This window comes from Camarhynchus parvulus, chromosome 2 (assembly GCF_901933205.1).
Source record: "Camarhynchus parvulus chromosome 2, STF_HiC, whole genome shotgun sequence".
In the NCBI taxonomy this organism is placed as follows: Eukaryota; Metazoa; Chordata; class Aves; order Passeriformes; family Thraupidae; genus Camarhynchus; species Camarhynchus parvulus.
The window spans coordinates 101,532,921-101,549,301 of NC_044572.1; the positions used below are offsets into that span (position 1 = coordinate 101,532,921).

Here is a 16,381-nt window from a genome sequence, read left to right on the forward strand (position 1 = left end):
AAATCCTGATGTCTCACCTTGAGTCTCACTTTGTTATGCAACCAGCTGCAACAAAGATAACCACTTACAGCTTTTTGGATGCTGTTTTTATTGGCTTTGAAGATTTTGCTATAGTTGTTTATACCAATTATGTTTAGTTTCCTGTACGTAGTATTGGAAAATGGCCAATTCAGATTCTGAGTGTTCAACAGCACCTTTATTTCTGTGTTCTTTTTATTTATTTCTGTCTGTAGCATTTGATTATTACTGGTTGCTCATTCAACTCCAAGCTGCACACAGCTGCTGTGAGCCATACACTGGCAGAAAATAAGACAAAGGACATATAGTAGGGAATGCAGTGAGAAATTAAATTCTGCTTTTGTCCTCTTCCTTTCTCAGCCTGAACCTCCTTCTTTGTAGTTTAGGACTTACTGTTCATGGTAAGTCCCTGAATGATTTTTGTAGTTCAAGCCGATAACATTAAAAATCCTCCCAAAACAGTGAACATAAGAAATTTAAGACCATAAAAAAATAAGTATGAAATCAAAGAAGATAGTTTGCTCCAACTCCAAGAGCCTTCAAAGAAGTAACAGACCAGGAATCAGCATGTCTGACCACCCAGGGCTACCTCTCTTCCTGAACCAGCTGACATTAGGGTTGCTAGGTCTGAGAGCATTGAACTCTTCCCTTAGAAGTATCCTCAAAAAGAGTTTCTTTTTCATTCCCCTGTAGTACAAACTTCCCAGGATACAAACAGGCCAACCATGTTGATACTGCAGCTGTAACTGAACCCAGATGGTCATTTCCTGCCTCCTCTTTGCCTTGAAAATTAAATCCTTTCCTTATGTATGTTGTTTCTGCTCACCACCTGGCAATATTAATGGAGAGTATTCTGCTGTAGCTGCAATTTTTGAGCTTAGAGTTTGGATAGAATATTTCACCGGCTACACAGTAGTTGCAAAGAGCTGGTCTGGAAATGGGTGTGCAAAGTGGTTTTAAGGGAGGGATAGTTCCCATTTTAAGGAAGCATTCTCTTAGTCCCCAGACTGACTCTAAAATATGGCAATTTTTTATTCTTTATGGCTTCTTGTAAAATGGAAAAAAAAGTTGGGTTTTTTTTTTTGCAAGTACATTTCTTTTGAGGTCACATTTGGTGGTCTTTCTCAAAGCTGAGGAATTTTACATACTTAAAAGTTAAAAGTCAGTTCATTTTTCATACCAATAGGGAAAAACATGGGAAAAATAAAACCTGCAAAAATGGAAGGTTCCCCCAAATGGCAAATAGTTTCAAGTATTTCTTTTATTTACACAGAGCAGTTGAATGCTGGCATTTTATTTTGCAGAGTAGGGCCGGGAAGTGTAAATACATGTGAGTGTTTTTTATTCATACCTTTCTCACCTTTGTTTTTTTGTAGTACTACTATTCAATAAAGGACATCTCTGTTGGTGGCATGTGTATTTGTTATGGCCATGCTCGAAGCTGCCCTTTGGATGAAATCACAAAGGTATTCTTTAATCTCATTATTTTTGCAAAACAACTTTTCCAATTAAAATAACAAAAAAAAATCCTAAGGAAAATGAGAAGGAGGAAGCTAAAATAGGTCCTATGATGCATACAAATTATTTGCTATATTTTTCTTTCTTTTTTTTTTTTCAGAGCAAGCATATCTGAGTTTTGTAGCATAACTTTCTTGAAGTTAACTCTTCTTTGGCATCGAATTTAAACAATTCAAGGGGCATAAGACATAGTCTGTCTTGCAGCACAGGAGATTTGCCGAAAGGCTATTTCCTAGTAGTAGATGTACCACGGTAGAACCACTTGTGGGGTATTTGTGGGTCATGCCAGTTTTTGGAGTAAGACTGATACCGAGCAGACTTTTGGCAAAATTGATTAAATTGTCCATTAAAGAATATTTCAAGAAAGTGGATTTTTTTTATTCTTAGAAATTGCAGTGCCAGTGTGAACACAACACATGTGGAGAGAGCTGTAACACGTGCTGTCCAGGCTACCACCAGAAACCATGGAGACCAGGAACCCTTTCTGCTGGGAACAAATGTGAGAGTAAGTAGGCACAGGCATTTAGGTAGTTTCACGAAGCCCTACTGTTCTCTTGTTTTGAGGTTACTTGCATACAGATCTGTACTAATTCCCCAGAAAAAGCCACAAACTATTAACTGTCTTCATGGGATTGTTCAGAGGTAGAGAACCTACTTAATCATAAATGTTCAGATGGTTTTCAATAATCTGTTCAGTGTAACTCCTTGGCTAGTGGAGTTGTCATGTAGTATAGCTCCCAGAATCTCTTTTTCAAAGGGACTTGGGGATTTATTGTACTCCTGTAGAAACTAGCAGATTTGCATCAATCATTTTGTTAGCTACTTGGAAGTGCAAATTTCATCAATTGATCATAAATTTTGTCAGATGAAGAACTTTGTTCTGATAGCAAATGTTTCAAAAGAAACTCTTTATTGGCCAATTACTCTTCACATGGTCTGATAGATTGACTTAGGCTGTGCCAGTATGCTTAATGTGCTGCTAGGGCTAGTTAGTGCATTTTCTCACTTCACATTACTAATGCATAGCACAAGCTGCAGACAATTAAGAACCTATTGGATAAAATTTAAAGTTCCAGATAGAAAAGAAGTGTTTTTAGTTGAAATCTTTGCGCAAGTCATAATGTCACTCTTTAAACTAAATAAAATTTATACTTAAGTACTTCTTTGACTTCTCAGATTTTGTCTATAATACAAATAAGAGAAGAATTATGCAGGTTTTCATCTGTAATGCAGAGGACAAGAAGGAACAATTACTGCTAATTGCACACATCACTGTCGACAGCAGTGCTGACAAGATTGTCTTAGTAGGATATACAGAATACTGCTAAAAACAGGGCTGTTAAAATGATAACAGTGGTTTTGAAATTTGCTTACTTGCTAAGAAATACAGTGTATTATATCTGATGAAGCACATGGCATGTTAAAGGGGGAAAGCACACTTTTGAGGTCAATTCATGGGCTCTTCTACTTACATTTTCAACTTTGAAAAATGTCAGTATTATAGGAAATGTTACACAGTGTGAATAAGAACAAAAATTTATTTCCTTTCCATTCCTTCTCAGAATGTAACTGTCATAACAAAGCAGAAGATTGCTATTACAACCAGAGTATTGCAGATCAGAAAAGGAGCATGGATATTCATGGCCAGTTTATAGGCGGTGGTGTGTGTTTAAACTGTACTCAACATACTACTGGGATCAACTGTGAAATGTGTGCTGATGGATATTTTAGACCACACAAAGTAAGATTTAGAAAATACCCTTCTAATGTTTTGGTGAATTATGACATAGTATCATGCCTATTTTAGCTGATTGTGATTACTATATTGGTTTTTTTATTAGTTGCAGAATAGCTAAGAACTATAGAGGGTTTTTTTTTTTGTAAATGACTTAACGCCAGAATTTTCAGAAAAAAACAAAATGCTTGTGCAGTTGTATAGAAGGGCAAGTCAAGATGTTGGAGAAGGAAATTATAAGTGAAGATGGCATTTGATATCCTAGTGTGGAAATATACATGTTCTGATAGGAAATCCATTTCTCCTGTGGGTAAATCTCTAAAAAAAAGGTCCAAAGTACTAAAGTTTCACTGCCTCCAAAATTGTGTACCATTCTCTATCAACCCATTTCAACCAGTGTTAAAAAGGACCTGGCTCGAAGATCAAAATCTTTGGCTCATAAGAGGTTGCAACAAATGCTCATCTTGATATGATTGTTGCAGAACTTGTGCTCTGAGTGTACTTTCCAGTGTCACTCTTTGGAAAAAGGGCATAAACGCTACAAGACATTTGTTAAGATGTGGCTGACAGAGTTAAACATATGAACTTATGTAACTTAGTGTTGCATATAACTGCAGTGTTAGAGGTCTCTGTATAATGAGACATTCTGAACTAAGTTTCTACTTCACATGGTCTTGCTTTGGTAGGTTCATGCATATTTTGAAAAACCCGTACCTTAAAAATCTGGCATAAATTGGTGCAGAGGGCAAGGGTGAGTCCATAGGAGTATGGGTATAGAGCAGGTACAGCTCATCCAAAGAAGTAAATTTTGTCTCAGAGCTGCTGTAAAAAACATTGAAGAAAGGTCTTTGATCAACTCATAGCCATTAAATGTGAGGTTATTACTGATTTGCTTTAGAGCTGAAGCACCTCAAAGGACAGTTTTCCCTGCAAAAAAATAAAGTCTTGCCATATGATTTTCACTGCCTTATATTTAAGAGATTTATAGATCTTGAAGTCAGAATGAGTCTTTATTAATAGATAAGCTGTCCTTCCATTGAACACAGAGCCAAGGATTTCCTTAATTTCCTTCCTCTTTGAACCAGAATGTCTTTGCGAAAAGCATCCACTCTTGTCTTAAACATTTCCATATCTTTTGGCAAACCTTCACAGTGGTTAATTGCTGTTACTTTAAAAAAAATGTCTATTTATGCTGAATGTGTCAGACTTCAGCTTCCAGCCATTAGCAGTTACTATATCTTTGTGCTATTGAAGATGAACTTTTGTTCCCACGTTTAAGCTTTTTGTAGACTGCAATCCCCTGATCCTTATGCTTGCTAAAGTTAGGCTAGTCCCTTTATCTATTGCCCCATATTATCTTTTTCCAGTCTTTATTCGTTTTAGCTTTGGTGATTGAAGACAGGAAACAGATGTAACTTTACTGTTTCCAGTTAATAATTTGAGAATTTGGCAGTGAACTTTTATTTTACAGGTTTCTCCCTATGAGGATCACCCCTGCTATCCCTGTGGCTGCGACCCCTTTGGCTCTCTGAGTTCTGTCTGTGTTAAGGATGAGCACCATTCTGACTCCCAGCGTGGTAAGGAAACAGCAAGTGCCTTTTCCCTAAACTTCCAGTCTGGCTGGAGGTCATTGAAGTTGAAGGAACACTATCTACCTTTGAATGGCTGCCTTTTAGATACCACTTCAAAACACTGGTAAATCTTTGGGAAGGTGAGGCTGAGGCATAACATAATTTCATGATTTTAAGGTATGTCAAATCCCTGCACATGTTCTTCTGTGGGGATTGTGGGCTCCTACTGTGTAAAACAATGCGAGGTGTTGAGATCTAACGCTGTTGTTTGTGAATGCTGTTACAGCTGTAACAAAATTCATTTTGCTGCAATTTCTGTGCGTTTGATTCTTTAAATGTGAAAAATAGATGGTGAGACTGACCTTGTGCCAAGTATCTGTGGAATATGGCATGGAGTGTAATAAGAAAGGAATGCTAAATTATTTGTGCCCTCTGACATGTCTTGAATGCAGCCTATTGCCTGCTCTGATTTTTTCCCCCCTCTACTTTTGCTATTCAAGGTACTTGGCCAGGCCAGTGTCAGTGCAGGGAAGGTTATGCAGGAGAGAAATGTGATCGCTGTGCATTTGGGTATCAGAGCTACCCGAACTGCCTGCGTTGTAACTGCAGCCTGGTTGGTAGCATCAATGAAGATCCATGCACGGAGCCTTGTCTCTGCAAGGTGAGTACTAAACTTCCACTTTCGTTCAACATGGAATCTCTGGTTTATTAACTCCTTTTTAATAGTGAAATTACTTCATTTACTGGGGACATCGCTTCCTTTATAAGATGTAACCTGGTGTACACCTGACAGCCTAGAACTCAAAACTACTAATTATTCTCGGTACTGAAAAATATGGTAATTGATGTTGTGTAGTTCTGTATGTTACTGATACAACATTTGCTCTAATAATGGGCCAGACTGACGTTAAAATGAAATAAAACCTGTACATGTGTGAGGCAGTCATAGAGAGTGAGAATGCCTAGCTGGGGTTGATGTTAGGAATGAGCTGATATTTTTCTTCAAAGCCACTGATTGCTTGTAAACAAATGTTGTGTTTAAAACATCTGCTTTGTGTAAAGAAGCAGCAGGCATTTGGAAAGAACTATTGGAACACTTGCACTAGACATATGTATGAAATATGGTTTAATTATTCAATTACAAAATATAAACCATAAAAATGTTTAAAAAGAGAGCAGTTTTGCAGCATTTTATTTTTTGGTAAATATCCAAACCTCTTAAAATTTCTTGCAGCTGTAGATTCCACTGAATTTTATTAAAAAACTGTGTTAATATTTAAAGAAGTTACTCAATTTTCTGAACCAAACATTGGAGTAGTTTATGTATTTGTTGCCAAATATGATAGCGAACAGGAGCCAAAGATAACATGGTTTGTTTGACAATTCTTCTGAGAATTTAGTCCTTTTGGATAATTTAAATGACTCAAAAAATCAAACAGATTTAAATAACAAGACTCTGGAAAAACAAAATGGCTCAAATCGACAGATAAATACGAAGAAGGAGATAAGTGCCTGACTTTGAGTTAGGGTAACACTATATCAGCCAATGCAGCTAACTAGTGAAAATTGTGTTATAAATTGGACTAGAAACTACCCCTCCTCAGTGCTGCTGTGGGCATGAGCCTGGCATAGAGAATTTTTAGGCCAGATCACAGAGAACATCACCAGCCCACAGACCACCTACGGAGATGAAAGGAGAAAAGTTGTGCACTCCAAATATCAAATGAAGAAGACGGGATTTCTAAGCCTTTGCAGACTCTATTCTTCTTTTATATAGTGCATTTTGTGATATTTGATCTTTCCTGAAACACAGCTCTTGAGGTCTAGTCATTGGGTAAGATTTTTATTTTTCATTAAAAAGTAAATAATTTCTGTCTAATAATGTTAGACAGTGAAATGTGGGATCCAAATCCATCCTGAAGACTGAGAAATAAAAAAGCTGAAAAGAGTATACAAATATTATTCCTGTAAAAATTCAAGATTTTAAGTTCTCATTATCTCAGGGGGCACTTTGCCTGAGATTTTTCCCAAGTTTGCATCTGAACAAGTAGAAGCAGCCATCCTCAACCTTTGAATCAGAACTGGAGATCATAAATTTTTAATATGCTTTACAAACACAGGTTGTACTTTGCTTACAAAAAGACATAATCTGGCTTTGTAGAGAGGTGTTATGTAATCTTGACATGCCAAACCCTGTTCCAGAAGGAAAGAAGACAGTTGGAAGTCTCTGATTTCTCTCTGGTAAGCCTGAAATATACTCCATATGACCAGATCTGATATAAGTCTGCAATCTGGAGTGATTCTTGTGACTGAAGTGAAGGTACCCTGGTAACTGTTCTGGAATCAGATTTTGGTCCACAGGCTTTGCATTTCACATGGCAATGCAGAGCTTGTATAGGCCTTCTCAAAACAGTAAGACAGTTGTTCTTCACATGGATGCCTTGCAGTCTTAGTGCCCTAACCATATGTATCAGGGAACTTTGTGATGTGTTCTGTAAATGTTATTTTTGCCTTTGTAGTGGAGTTTTCCCATAATTGAAACCAAAGGTTGAGATTGGAGAATGGTGTGTGTTCAGGTCTTGTCCTGATACAAAGCTAGGACGTTATAAGAATCTTGTCCCTGGCAGTAGGAAATGTTCTGTATCTTAGTGTGTGGAAATGGCCATGGAGATCTGCTATTTACACAGCTTTGTGGGTATTTATCAGATGTTTTCTCTGCTGGTTTGTTTGTCAGCAGCAATTGTCTAAACTTTTTTTAAGAAATAGCCACGTATTTGCTGTACAAATTTTATGAGAATAGAATATTGGGTGCACTGTTTTGGATATTTTTTCCCTGTAACTTCTGCATTGAAAGATGTTTGTAGCTGTATGCTCTGAACTACCCAATTTGCATGGCAGAATACAAATGAAAGGAGCTAAAGGAGTGGAGCATCTCTACTTGTGGAGCAGGAGGTTCTGGACCTTAGCCAGAGTGTATTGTGTGGAAGAGTTGCCAGCTATCATAGTGTGGTGCTCTTCCAGGAAGAGGTGGCAGCAGCAGTGGGCATCACAGCGTAAATACTAAGAGGTGGCTGAGAAATTACTGTCTTGAAGCTGGCTGTGGTAGCCCCTAAAGCCTGGCCTTTAAAGGTGAACTTTCTGGATTCTATCTGGTGAGATATCTGAAAGGTAATCTGGGTTCAGAAAACATGAGGTCTTTCTCCAGAGCAATCTGCAAAGTCAAGCTACAAGAGAAGTAGACTGGCGAGCTGGCAGAAGCTTTTCAAACCCTGCCTGTGTGTTGAAATTTTACTACAATAGAACCCTTGCTGGGGCTTGTTTAGATTTTGATGAACTGGCAAATTCTGATGAATTTTTCCAATCAGTTTCGATTTTAAGCTCTGAGTCTTATTCAATAATCCTGCTGTGCTGAAATGTGTTTTCTTTTACAACCTTCTGAATGCTGTTATGCCTAAATCCCACCTAATCCATGGTATTTGTTACCATAATAATGCTGATGTGAACCAAATGCTATATGCCTTTGACAGGAAAATGTAGAAGGTGAAAACTGTGATCTCTGTAAACCAGGATTCTACAATTTGCAAGAAAGAAATCCTCAGGGCTGCACAGAGTGTTTTTGCTTTGGTGTTTCTGATGTCTGTGACAGTCTTACATGGCCTATCAGTCAGGTATGTAAATGTTATGTCCATGACCTAATATTCTTCCTTCAAGCAGCTGCAAAATGTACTATATTTCTCTTTGACATGTGCCCAAGTTAGCTTCAAATTCTGGTGTGTGTCTCATTACAGAGGAGTGGATTTTTAATATCATTGGGCAGCTCTGAGGTAGTCAGCAACTCGTCCCAGGGCAAGCTTTGGCCCTGCTGGCTTGCAGTAATATCAGAAGCATTGGGTAGTGAAGGCTGCAGTAATGCATTGGAAAAATGAATTTTTTTCTGGCTGTTAAAAGTTTTTTTTCATGCTGAAGAGATAAATCCAAACCTGTTTGCTTGTCTCATTAGGTAATGGACACGGCTATTGTCACCTCTGGCAATATGACCAATACTGTTTCTTAGCAAACAGTGTTTATAAATATCACTGTTTTCTGATTAGACAGTTCTTGAGTTATGGGGCTTTGGGGCCACCCTTTTCCACCCATAAGGAATTTTCCTTATGTATCTTTGCAGAGCTAGCTACACTTTGGTCTCCTGCTTTGTGTGCAACAAAAAGGGAGGAAAACATATCAAATTCACTGAAATTCTAAGATGATTGAATAAAACTCTCTCTGTGAGAAGAACAAAGTTCTCTCATCTTGATCCCTCTTCTGGGACTGTAGGTTTTGCTTTTCTCCAGCTCAGCCCTATCTATAAATGGGGACAACTGGCTTTGAAGCTCTGACTGCCATTAATATTACTACTCTTGCAGATTTCAGACATGACTGGATGGCTTGTTACTGATCTGTACAAGGCAAGGAGTGTGCAGCCTCAGCGAAGCCAGTTTGATGGACCCCATCAAATAAGCATTAACAACACTGAGGCTGTGAAAGTACTGAAAAATACTTATTACTGGTCAGCACCTGAAGCATATCTAGGAAATAAAGTAAGTACTCAGCTAAGAAGTCAAAACTCCTTCATAGGTTCTATTGCTCTAAATATATAGTTTCTGTAATTAAATCTTGCACTCAATATTACCAAACTTATCACTGTATCTCTGCTTTTTAAATCAGAATGTTCCTGAGCAGACATTCCCGGTACCCTCTTTTTGCACTTTGAGTTCATCCATCTCTCCCTTTCCTGCCTATCCTTGACACAATGTAATCTCTCTTGACTGTTACTGATTTATATGCTCAAATTTCCCATGCACTTGGTTTCTGTCCCAAAACTTACACCCTTAATACCTTGTCCAATAACAGTAGATGGAACCATTAAAATCTCTTGCCTGCTTCTTGGCCATCTTCTGTTTCCAAATAACTAGTCCTTAATTTTTTCCCTGTTTACTAGCTAAAGCTCTGGGTCTCCTAGTTTCTGCAGCAGAATCATAGAATAGTTGAGGTTGGAAGGGATCTCTGGGGGTCATCTTGCTCAAACTCTGTCCTCAAGTAGGGACACCTAGAACAGGTTAACTGTAGCATGATTGAATAGCTGCTTCTGAGTATCTCCAAGGATGGACACTCCACAACCTCTCTGAGCAACCTGTGCCACTGCTTGGGCACCCTCACAATAAGTGTTTCCTGATGTTCTGCAGGAACCTCCTGTGTTTTGTGGTTATTGCTTCTCTTCCTGGCACCGGGCACCGCTGAAAAGAGCCAAGCTCCATCCTCTTTGCACCCTTTCTTAAGGTGTTTGTCTATATAGATAAGATCTCTCTGAGCCTTTTGTAGGTGGGACAGTCCTGCTACTCTTGGTCTTTCCTCATATGAAAGATGCTTCAGGCTCTTAAACATTTAGTGGCGCTTTGCTGGACTCTTTCCAGTATGTCCACCTCTCTCTAGTACTGGGAGGCCCAGAACTGGAGTCAGAGCTCCAGCAGTGACCTCGCCAGTGGTGAGCAGAGGAGATCCTTGCAGCCTCACCTGTAATTATTTTCAGTCCACTCTTTCTGCCCATGCAGCTGTGTTTATTATTGGTATAGTGACACAATAAATGAAAGCAAATATAAGAAGTGTAACATTAAGGATCAGGTTTTGCACAGGACAGCACTCACGCAAATTCTGATTTCTAATTCACTTAATATAAGTCTTACTGTTGGTTAACTTACTTTCAGTAGTCAGCAGCCGGTGAGGGGCTAAGGACCCTGAAAAGTGATGTATGGAATGTGAAAAACTCCTACATGCTGTGCCCCTTGGCTAGGATGATAGTGTACACCTCAGCTGTCTGATCAGAGTCCTGTTAGTGTTTTACTGAATGAGGGCACTTACCTGAATCACCTGTAGAGCCTTGAGCCAGCTCTCACCACCTGCACAGCAACAAGCCAGCTCTTGTCCCTGTGCTGACACTCATGGCATGTTCAACTTCTTCTTTAAAGTGGTATTTGTAAGCTTAAAACTCTCTTATAATTTGGACATTGTACTGACCTATGTAATCTCTTTGTGTTGGCTGGAGGTTGTCATGTTGTTAAGACTTTGCTTTTTCTTATTTCAGCTCACAGCTTTTAGTGGAGACTTGAAGTATACGGTATCTTACGACATTCCAATGGAAAGTGTGGACAGTGATATAGTGTCTAGTGTGGATATCATCATTCAGGTGGATTTTTTTTTTCAACTTGTTACTATTCCGACATTATTAAGAATCTATGAAGGACTTAAAAAATAAAATAATATTCCTATCCTTGTAGTTTTGTCAGTTTCAAGTCTCTTCAATGTCACTATCAAAATTTAATTATTACTCATTTCTCTGATTATCTAATCCATACCATACTAGCTTTAAATGCTAAATACCTAGAATTTAATGTGTGTGTATATGGGTGAGTTGCTTATTACCAAATGTACAAAGCTGTGTTTACAAAACAAACTGCAATAAACTGGAAAGACTTATGCCTATGAAACAGGTGAGTGTTCTTGCTGATTGCTTACTTTTCTAGATTTATATTGCAGTTAAAAAATAAGGCTGTATACTGAATCCAGGCATCTCCAAAACCATAATTTTTTATATGTACTTAGCAATAGAACAAAGGAGAAAGGAAATTCTGTTTTGTAGAGGTATTAGATTTTTGCAATTAAGTTTATTCTTTTGCAAAATAATTCTGAAGTCTCTGAACTGTGAGAGAATGGGATTGTGGTCTCAAACCCACAGAAAATGTTGACTTTTTACTTACTTTTTCTTAATGCAAGGAATTTATTTTTATTGCGTCTTCTCTGTGTTACATGGATGTGTATTTGACACTAAATGTTACTGCTTAATAAAATTTATATGCAAATATGGAGAATGTTTTCCCTTGTCCTTCAATTTCAGGGTAATGGGCAGATTCTGAGTACAAGAGCAGCAGGCTTGTCATTACAGCCATATGAGGAGTATTCTAATTCAGTGAGACTTGTAGCAGACAATTTCATAGAGTTTAATACAAAAAAGGCAATAGACCGAGAAATGTTGATGACTGTTCTGGCAAATGTGACCCATCTTCTGATCAGGGCCAACTACAACATTGCCAAAAAGGCTGTGTACAGGTAAGTGAGATAAAATATTCACTCTAATGTATATACTTCTATTATTTTTCTGCATATGAATCATGATTCTTAGTGGCAGTATTCCTGAAGTTTTTTGTTAATAGTTTCTAGAAAAAATGTTGTTTATTGAATTTTCTTAAGACCAGTCATATAGAGTGTGTGGTAAGGGACGTGTGATTTTAAAGATATCTCATAGTAGAGATGTTGTTTTCTGCTTTAAAGTAGTAGTGCATAAAAGTCTTACTACAATGGCTGCTTTTTAAGGGGAAATGCCTCCAGAACTCCCTACAGTATGCTTATTTGAGTATGTGGCAAGTTAATCCATCACTGACTATTGAAAAACTATCAATAAAGACATTGACTGTAATTTCTTTTGATGCTTGCTTGTAGATGTTATTGAGACTCATCTCTAAGGGAGTCCTTAATAGGAAAATTAGGCTGCAATGGATTAGCTGATCATTCCATAGTCTGAAAGCAGCATTGGCAGTATCTGTGTCAGACCTTACAGATCTTTGATTCACCTCTTCAAGATACAGGAATAAAGTTGTATTGATCTCAAGGAAATCAGCTTCATCATTTACTTAATTTCCTTATACTCACTGACAACCTTTCTTCCTCATTCCCTAATTAGAGCATGGTGCTAATAATACTAAAGTTTTGGATTCAAATCCCCATATGGGCCATTTATTTAAGAGCTGGACTTCATGATCCCTTTCAACTCAAAATATTCTGTGAATATTCTGTCATTTGGAAGCATTTCATGTCAATAAAATAGGAACTGATACCAAATTTCTTTGTGCACCCACACCACTCTGGTGAAATTTATGTTCATTTAGGGATAGTGTGTTTGTCTTTATGGAATGTTTGTAAAGATTTCTTACTAAAATGTTACCTGTGGCTGAGGAGGTTGCCTCTTCCAGTAACAATAATGATAACAGGAGACATCTGGAAATGCTGTGATAAGAGTATGATCACTGACTTCTTGGAAAAGAGATTTGTGCCTGTTCCTCAGTTGTCCCTGCCAGGAAGCAGTGCCCAGTGCTGTTACCTCCCCAGAAGGAAACTGTCCTGCTGAAGATCAGGTCTGGGGAAACAGATTATGTGATGTTTTCCTGCTTAACCCTAGGCTGGACTCTGTGACCCTGGATACTGCAAGTGCAAATGTTATAGATCTTTCTTCAGCTCCAGATGTGGAATTCTGTGAATGTCCTCAGGGTTACACAGGATTATCCTGCGAGGTAACCTCTTACAGTGCTTTGTAAATGCAAAGTTATCTCCTATTGTAAAGGATCTGCGTTTAAAGGCAGGCTGCCTTTAATTAAACTGCAATTAAAGTGTATGTTCTGTGGTGAATTGCTGCCTACTCTACTTTATGCAATCCTGAAGGCATTTTCTTTCAGATACTCTAAATGGGATTTTAAACTTACTTCTTGAATTCTTTTTCATGGCACTAAAATATGATGATGTGCTTCAGAATATCTGTGTTTCAGAGGGAGCAGCTGTTAAAGGTCTGTGAAGCTATTTTGAGCTTACCTTACTCATTAATAGCACTTTTTCTGGAGCTGGATCATGTTCAGTTTATTCCTATTATGTGCCATTAAGTTTATGGAGGCAACGTGGAATCTTAGCAGGGAGGAATGCTAGCTTTTGGAAGAGCCCACAAGGGTGAAATGCATTGTGCAAGATGGTGTCTTGTGTATCTGTAAATAGAAGATTTAGAGAGGCACAGTCCTACTGCAGAATAGCAGGAATTATTTTGACAAGTAATTTCAGTATGAAAATACTGAAATTGTGCTGTAGCATTGTTAATGATTCTGCAGAGGTGGTAGAATATATTTTCTGTTGTCCCATAATAAGGATTCTCACATATTAAACCACACGAAAGTTAACTTTCATGCCTCCAGGGAACAAAGGGATGAATCAAAGTTTTATGGATTTAATTCTTATCCCCTTTATCCAGTGCAAGTAAAAAACAACAACTTGAAAAGAGCTACAGTGACATCAATAGAGTTGAAAGAGCATTCAGTTACCACAGTGTGAAAGGGTAGGATGGTGGGTGGTCGGAAGTGCACTCTTTGAAAAAGTTTTGATGTGTATTTTCAGCACACATAATGGTACTTCTTTTTCTCCCTTCACTCTGTTTCAGTCCTGTCTGCCTGGGTACTACCGTGTGGATGGAATACTCTTTGGGGGCATTTGTCAGCCCTGCAAGTGCAATGGGCATGCAACTGAGTGTGACATTCACGGTGTTTGCTTTGTAAGTCATCCTGCAAAGTTCTGTGTTTTAAGCATCTATTTAGGAGTTAAGAGAGCATTTTGACTGTAGGAGACAAGTTTACAGTGTGTATAATTTCAAGCTGTGGGTACCAAGTGTTTATTTTTGTTGGTTTTCATTGTTTAGTTCAGAGTATGTTTCAAGACTCCATTATTGTGTTTTCCAATAAACAATTTGTTTCAGTTTATCATTTCAAGTGGGGCATAGTCAGAACTAATACAAAAATGCCATCATATGCCAGCTGATAAAAATCTTGATTTTGGTTGCTGCAGGTTCCTGAAAAGAACAAATTTAAGTGGTGAATATCTGTTTTCAGATATATGTGCATCTTCCATGACTAACACCAGTGGAAATTGCACATTACCTTGCAAAGAGAAAATTTAGCTCTTAGATCTCTTCTGAAAATTAAAGGTTACTGGAATAAAATGGCTAAACACCAGTAAAAACTATATAAGATTTTTACTGCAAATGTGTGCAATATGTGAAATACATTTAAGTATGTGTATAAGTAATGTGGGTGGTTTCATAAAGTGTATTCTAAAATGTAGGAAAAACCAATCAGGATTGTCATAACTCAGAAAAAAAAAAATCAAACACTTATTTTCAGAGTTCTAGGCAGTTCTTCATGGCTTGAAGAATGGCTTCCTTGGATGTCATGCTGCATGCAGATTGCTGTAGGAATCCCTCAGGGGCCAAAAAACCATCAGGAGAAAATACAAAAAGATTTTTTCCATGTCTCACAGGCTTGTCAACATAACACAACAGGACCTTTCTGTGATCAGTGCTTGCCTGGCTTCTATGGAAATCCATCCCAAGGAACATCTGAAGACTGCCGGCCCTGTGCATGTCCTCTGAGTTCTGCTGCAAACAAGTAAGCTTCTTATGCAAGACTGTCTTTTGCATCTTCAGCAAAAACAGAAAGTAAGAAAAAGAAAAATATCATGACATCTGAAGGAGAGAGAAAAGGAATTTTTTTCTTCATCTTTGTTTGCGTATATCTCATAGAAACATTGTTTTTAAGGTAGACAAATATATAGACTAGGCTCAGACAGGCTGAGTGAACTGGTATGATTTTGCATGGTGGATGAAAGTAATAATTCAACCTGTCCTTGAACTTTGCACAAAAACCATGGTTATCTTACTTGTTTTTTCACAAAACAGTAGAAGGACAGAAGTGTTGTATCTGAAAAAAAGGAACTCAGTACAGCAATTGTACTGCTTTGCTAGAATGAAAGCCAAGTTTTTAGGAAGTTTTAAAATCTGGCTTTTAAAGTAAAAAAAACCCAAGAGTTTTTTAGAGTTATATGTTTATTATTTTGACGCATTGTAATGTTAAAAGCATTGATAAACTAGGAAAAATTTCAATTGAGTGTTTGTATAGATAGGTGCAAGGAAGGGTGGATATTGAATGTTTGCAGAAGTCTTGTGATTCTCTGCATTGATACCAACTGCCATAAATTTTGTTAATAGTTTCAGTCCCACTTGCCAGCTGAGTGAAGAAGATGGAATTGTCTGTGACAAATGTCTTCCAGGCTATACTGGTTCTCAGTGTGAAAGGTATGTACACTAATTTTGGGTAAAACATCTGTATCATTGCCATCACTAGGTGTTCATCATCCTATCATCCTTCTATTGTTCATACCACACGTACAGAACATTCCTAATAACATTTTCCTTCTTATTTAGTCTTTCATTGTAATATAGAGGCACTTTAGATTAAAATTTTACAGGAGAAACTCCCTTCAGTGAGGAGAGTATATGACATGTCCACACTCCAGCTGACAAAGTTTTTAAATTCTGATGCAGGTGTGCTAATGGTTACTATGGGAATCCTCTTATGGCTGGACAGTCGTGTGCTCCTTGTGAATGCAATGGCAATGTGAACCCTCAAGAAGAGGGCCACTGTGATCCCTTCACAGGACAGTGCCTGAAATGTCTGGGGAACACAGCAGGTCACCACTGTGAAAAGTGTGCTGATGGCTATTATGGGGATGCAGTGATTGACAAAAACTGTCGTGGTAAGTTATTTTTATTACTCTCAACATTTGAAGAACGCAAAAATGTATTGTTCATGTGCAAAATGGATGGGGACCTTTGCTGAAAGAGTTAACCTTCAAATTGTGA

The 16,381-nt window shown here is 37.9% G+C and overlaps 1 protein-coding gene across 2 annotated transcripts in view; it reads left to right on the forward strand.

Moving 5' to 3' along the window:
- The window catches only part of LAMA1 (laminin subunit alpha 1), a 99,573-nt gene that overhangs the window by 34,865 nt on the left and 48,327 nt on the right, over positions 1 to 16,381 (forward strand). For both annotated transcript variants that reach the window (XR_004061687.1, XM_030970995.1), the window contains exons 6-19: positions 1,395 to 1,484; positions 1,924 to 2,041; positions 3,099 to 3,277; positions 4,743 to 4,848; positions 5,343 to 5,503; positions 8,370 to 8,510; positions 9,246 to 9,419; positions 10,961 to 11,062; positions 11,771 to 11,982; positions 13,109 to 13,220; positions 14,129 to 14,239; positions 15,001 to 15,128; positions 15,728 to 15,814; positions 16,064 to 16,275. Coding sequence is in view for 1 of the 2 variants with exons in the window: in XM_030970995.1 (XP_030826855.1) it covers positions 1,395 to 1,484; positions 1,924 to 2,041; positions 3,099 to 3,277; positions 4,743 to 4,848; positions 5,343 to 5,503; positions 8,370 to 8,510; positions 9,246 to 9,419; positions 10,961 to 11,062; positions 11,771 to 11,982; positions 13,109 to 13,220; positions 14,129 to 14,239; positions 15,001 to 15,128; positions 15,728 to 15,814; positions 16,064 to 16,275 (1,933 nt within the window). In the remaining variant the exon portion in view is untranslated. The remainder of the gene's footprint in view (positions 1 to 1,394; positions 1,485 to 1,923; positions 2,042 to 3,098; positions 3,278 to 4,742; positions 4,849 to 5,342; positions 5,504 to 8,369; positions 8,511 to 9,245; positions 9,420 to 10,960; positions 11,063 to 11,770; positions 11,983 to 13,108; positions 13,221 to 14,128; positions 14,240 to 15,000; positions 15,129 to 15,727; positions 15,815 to 16,063; positions 16,276 to 16,381) is intronic.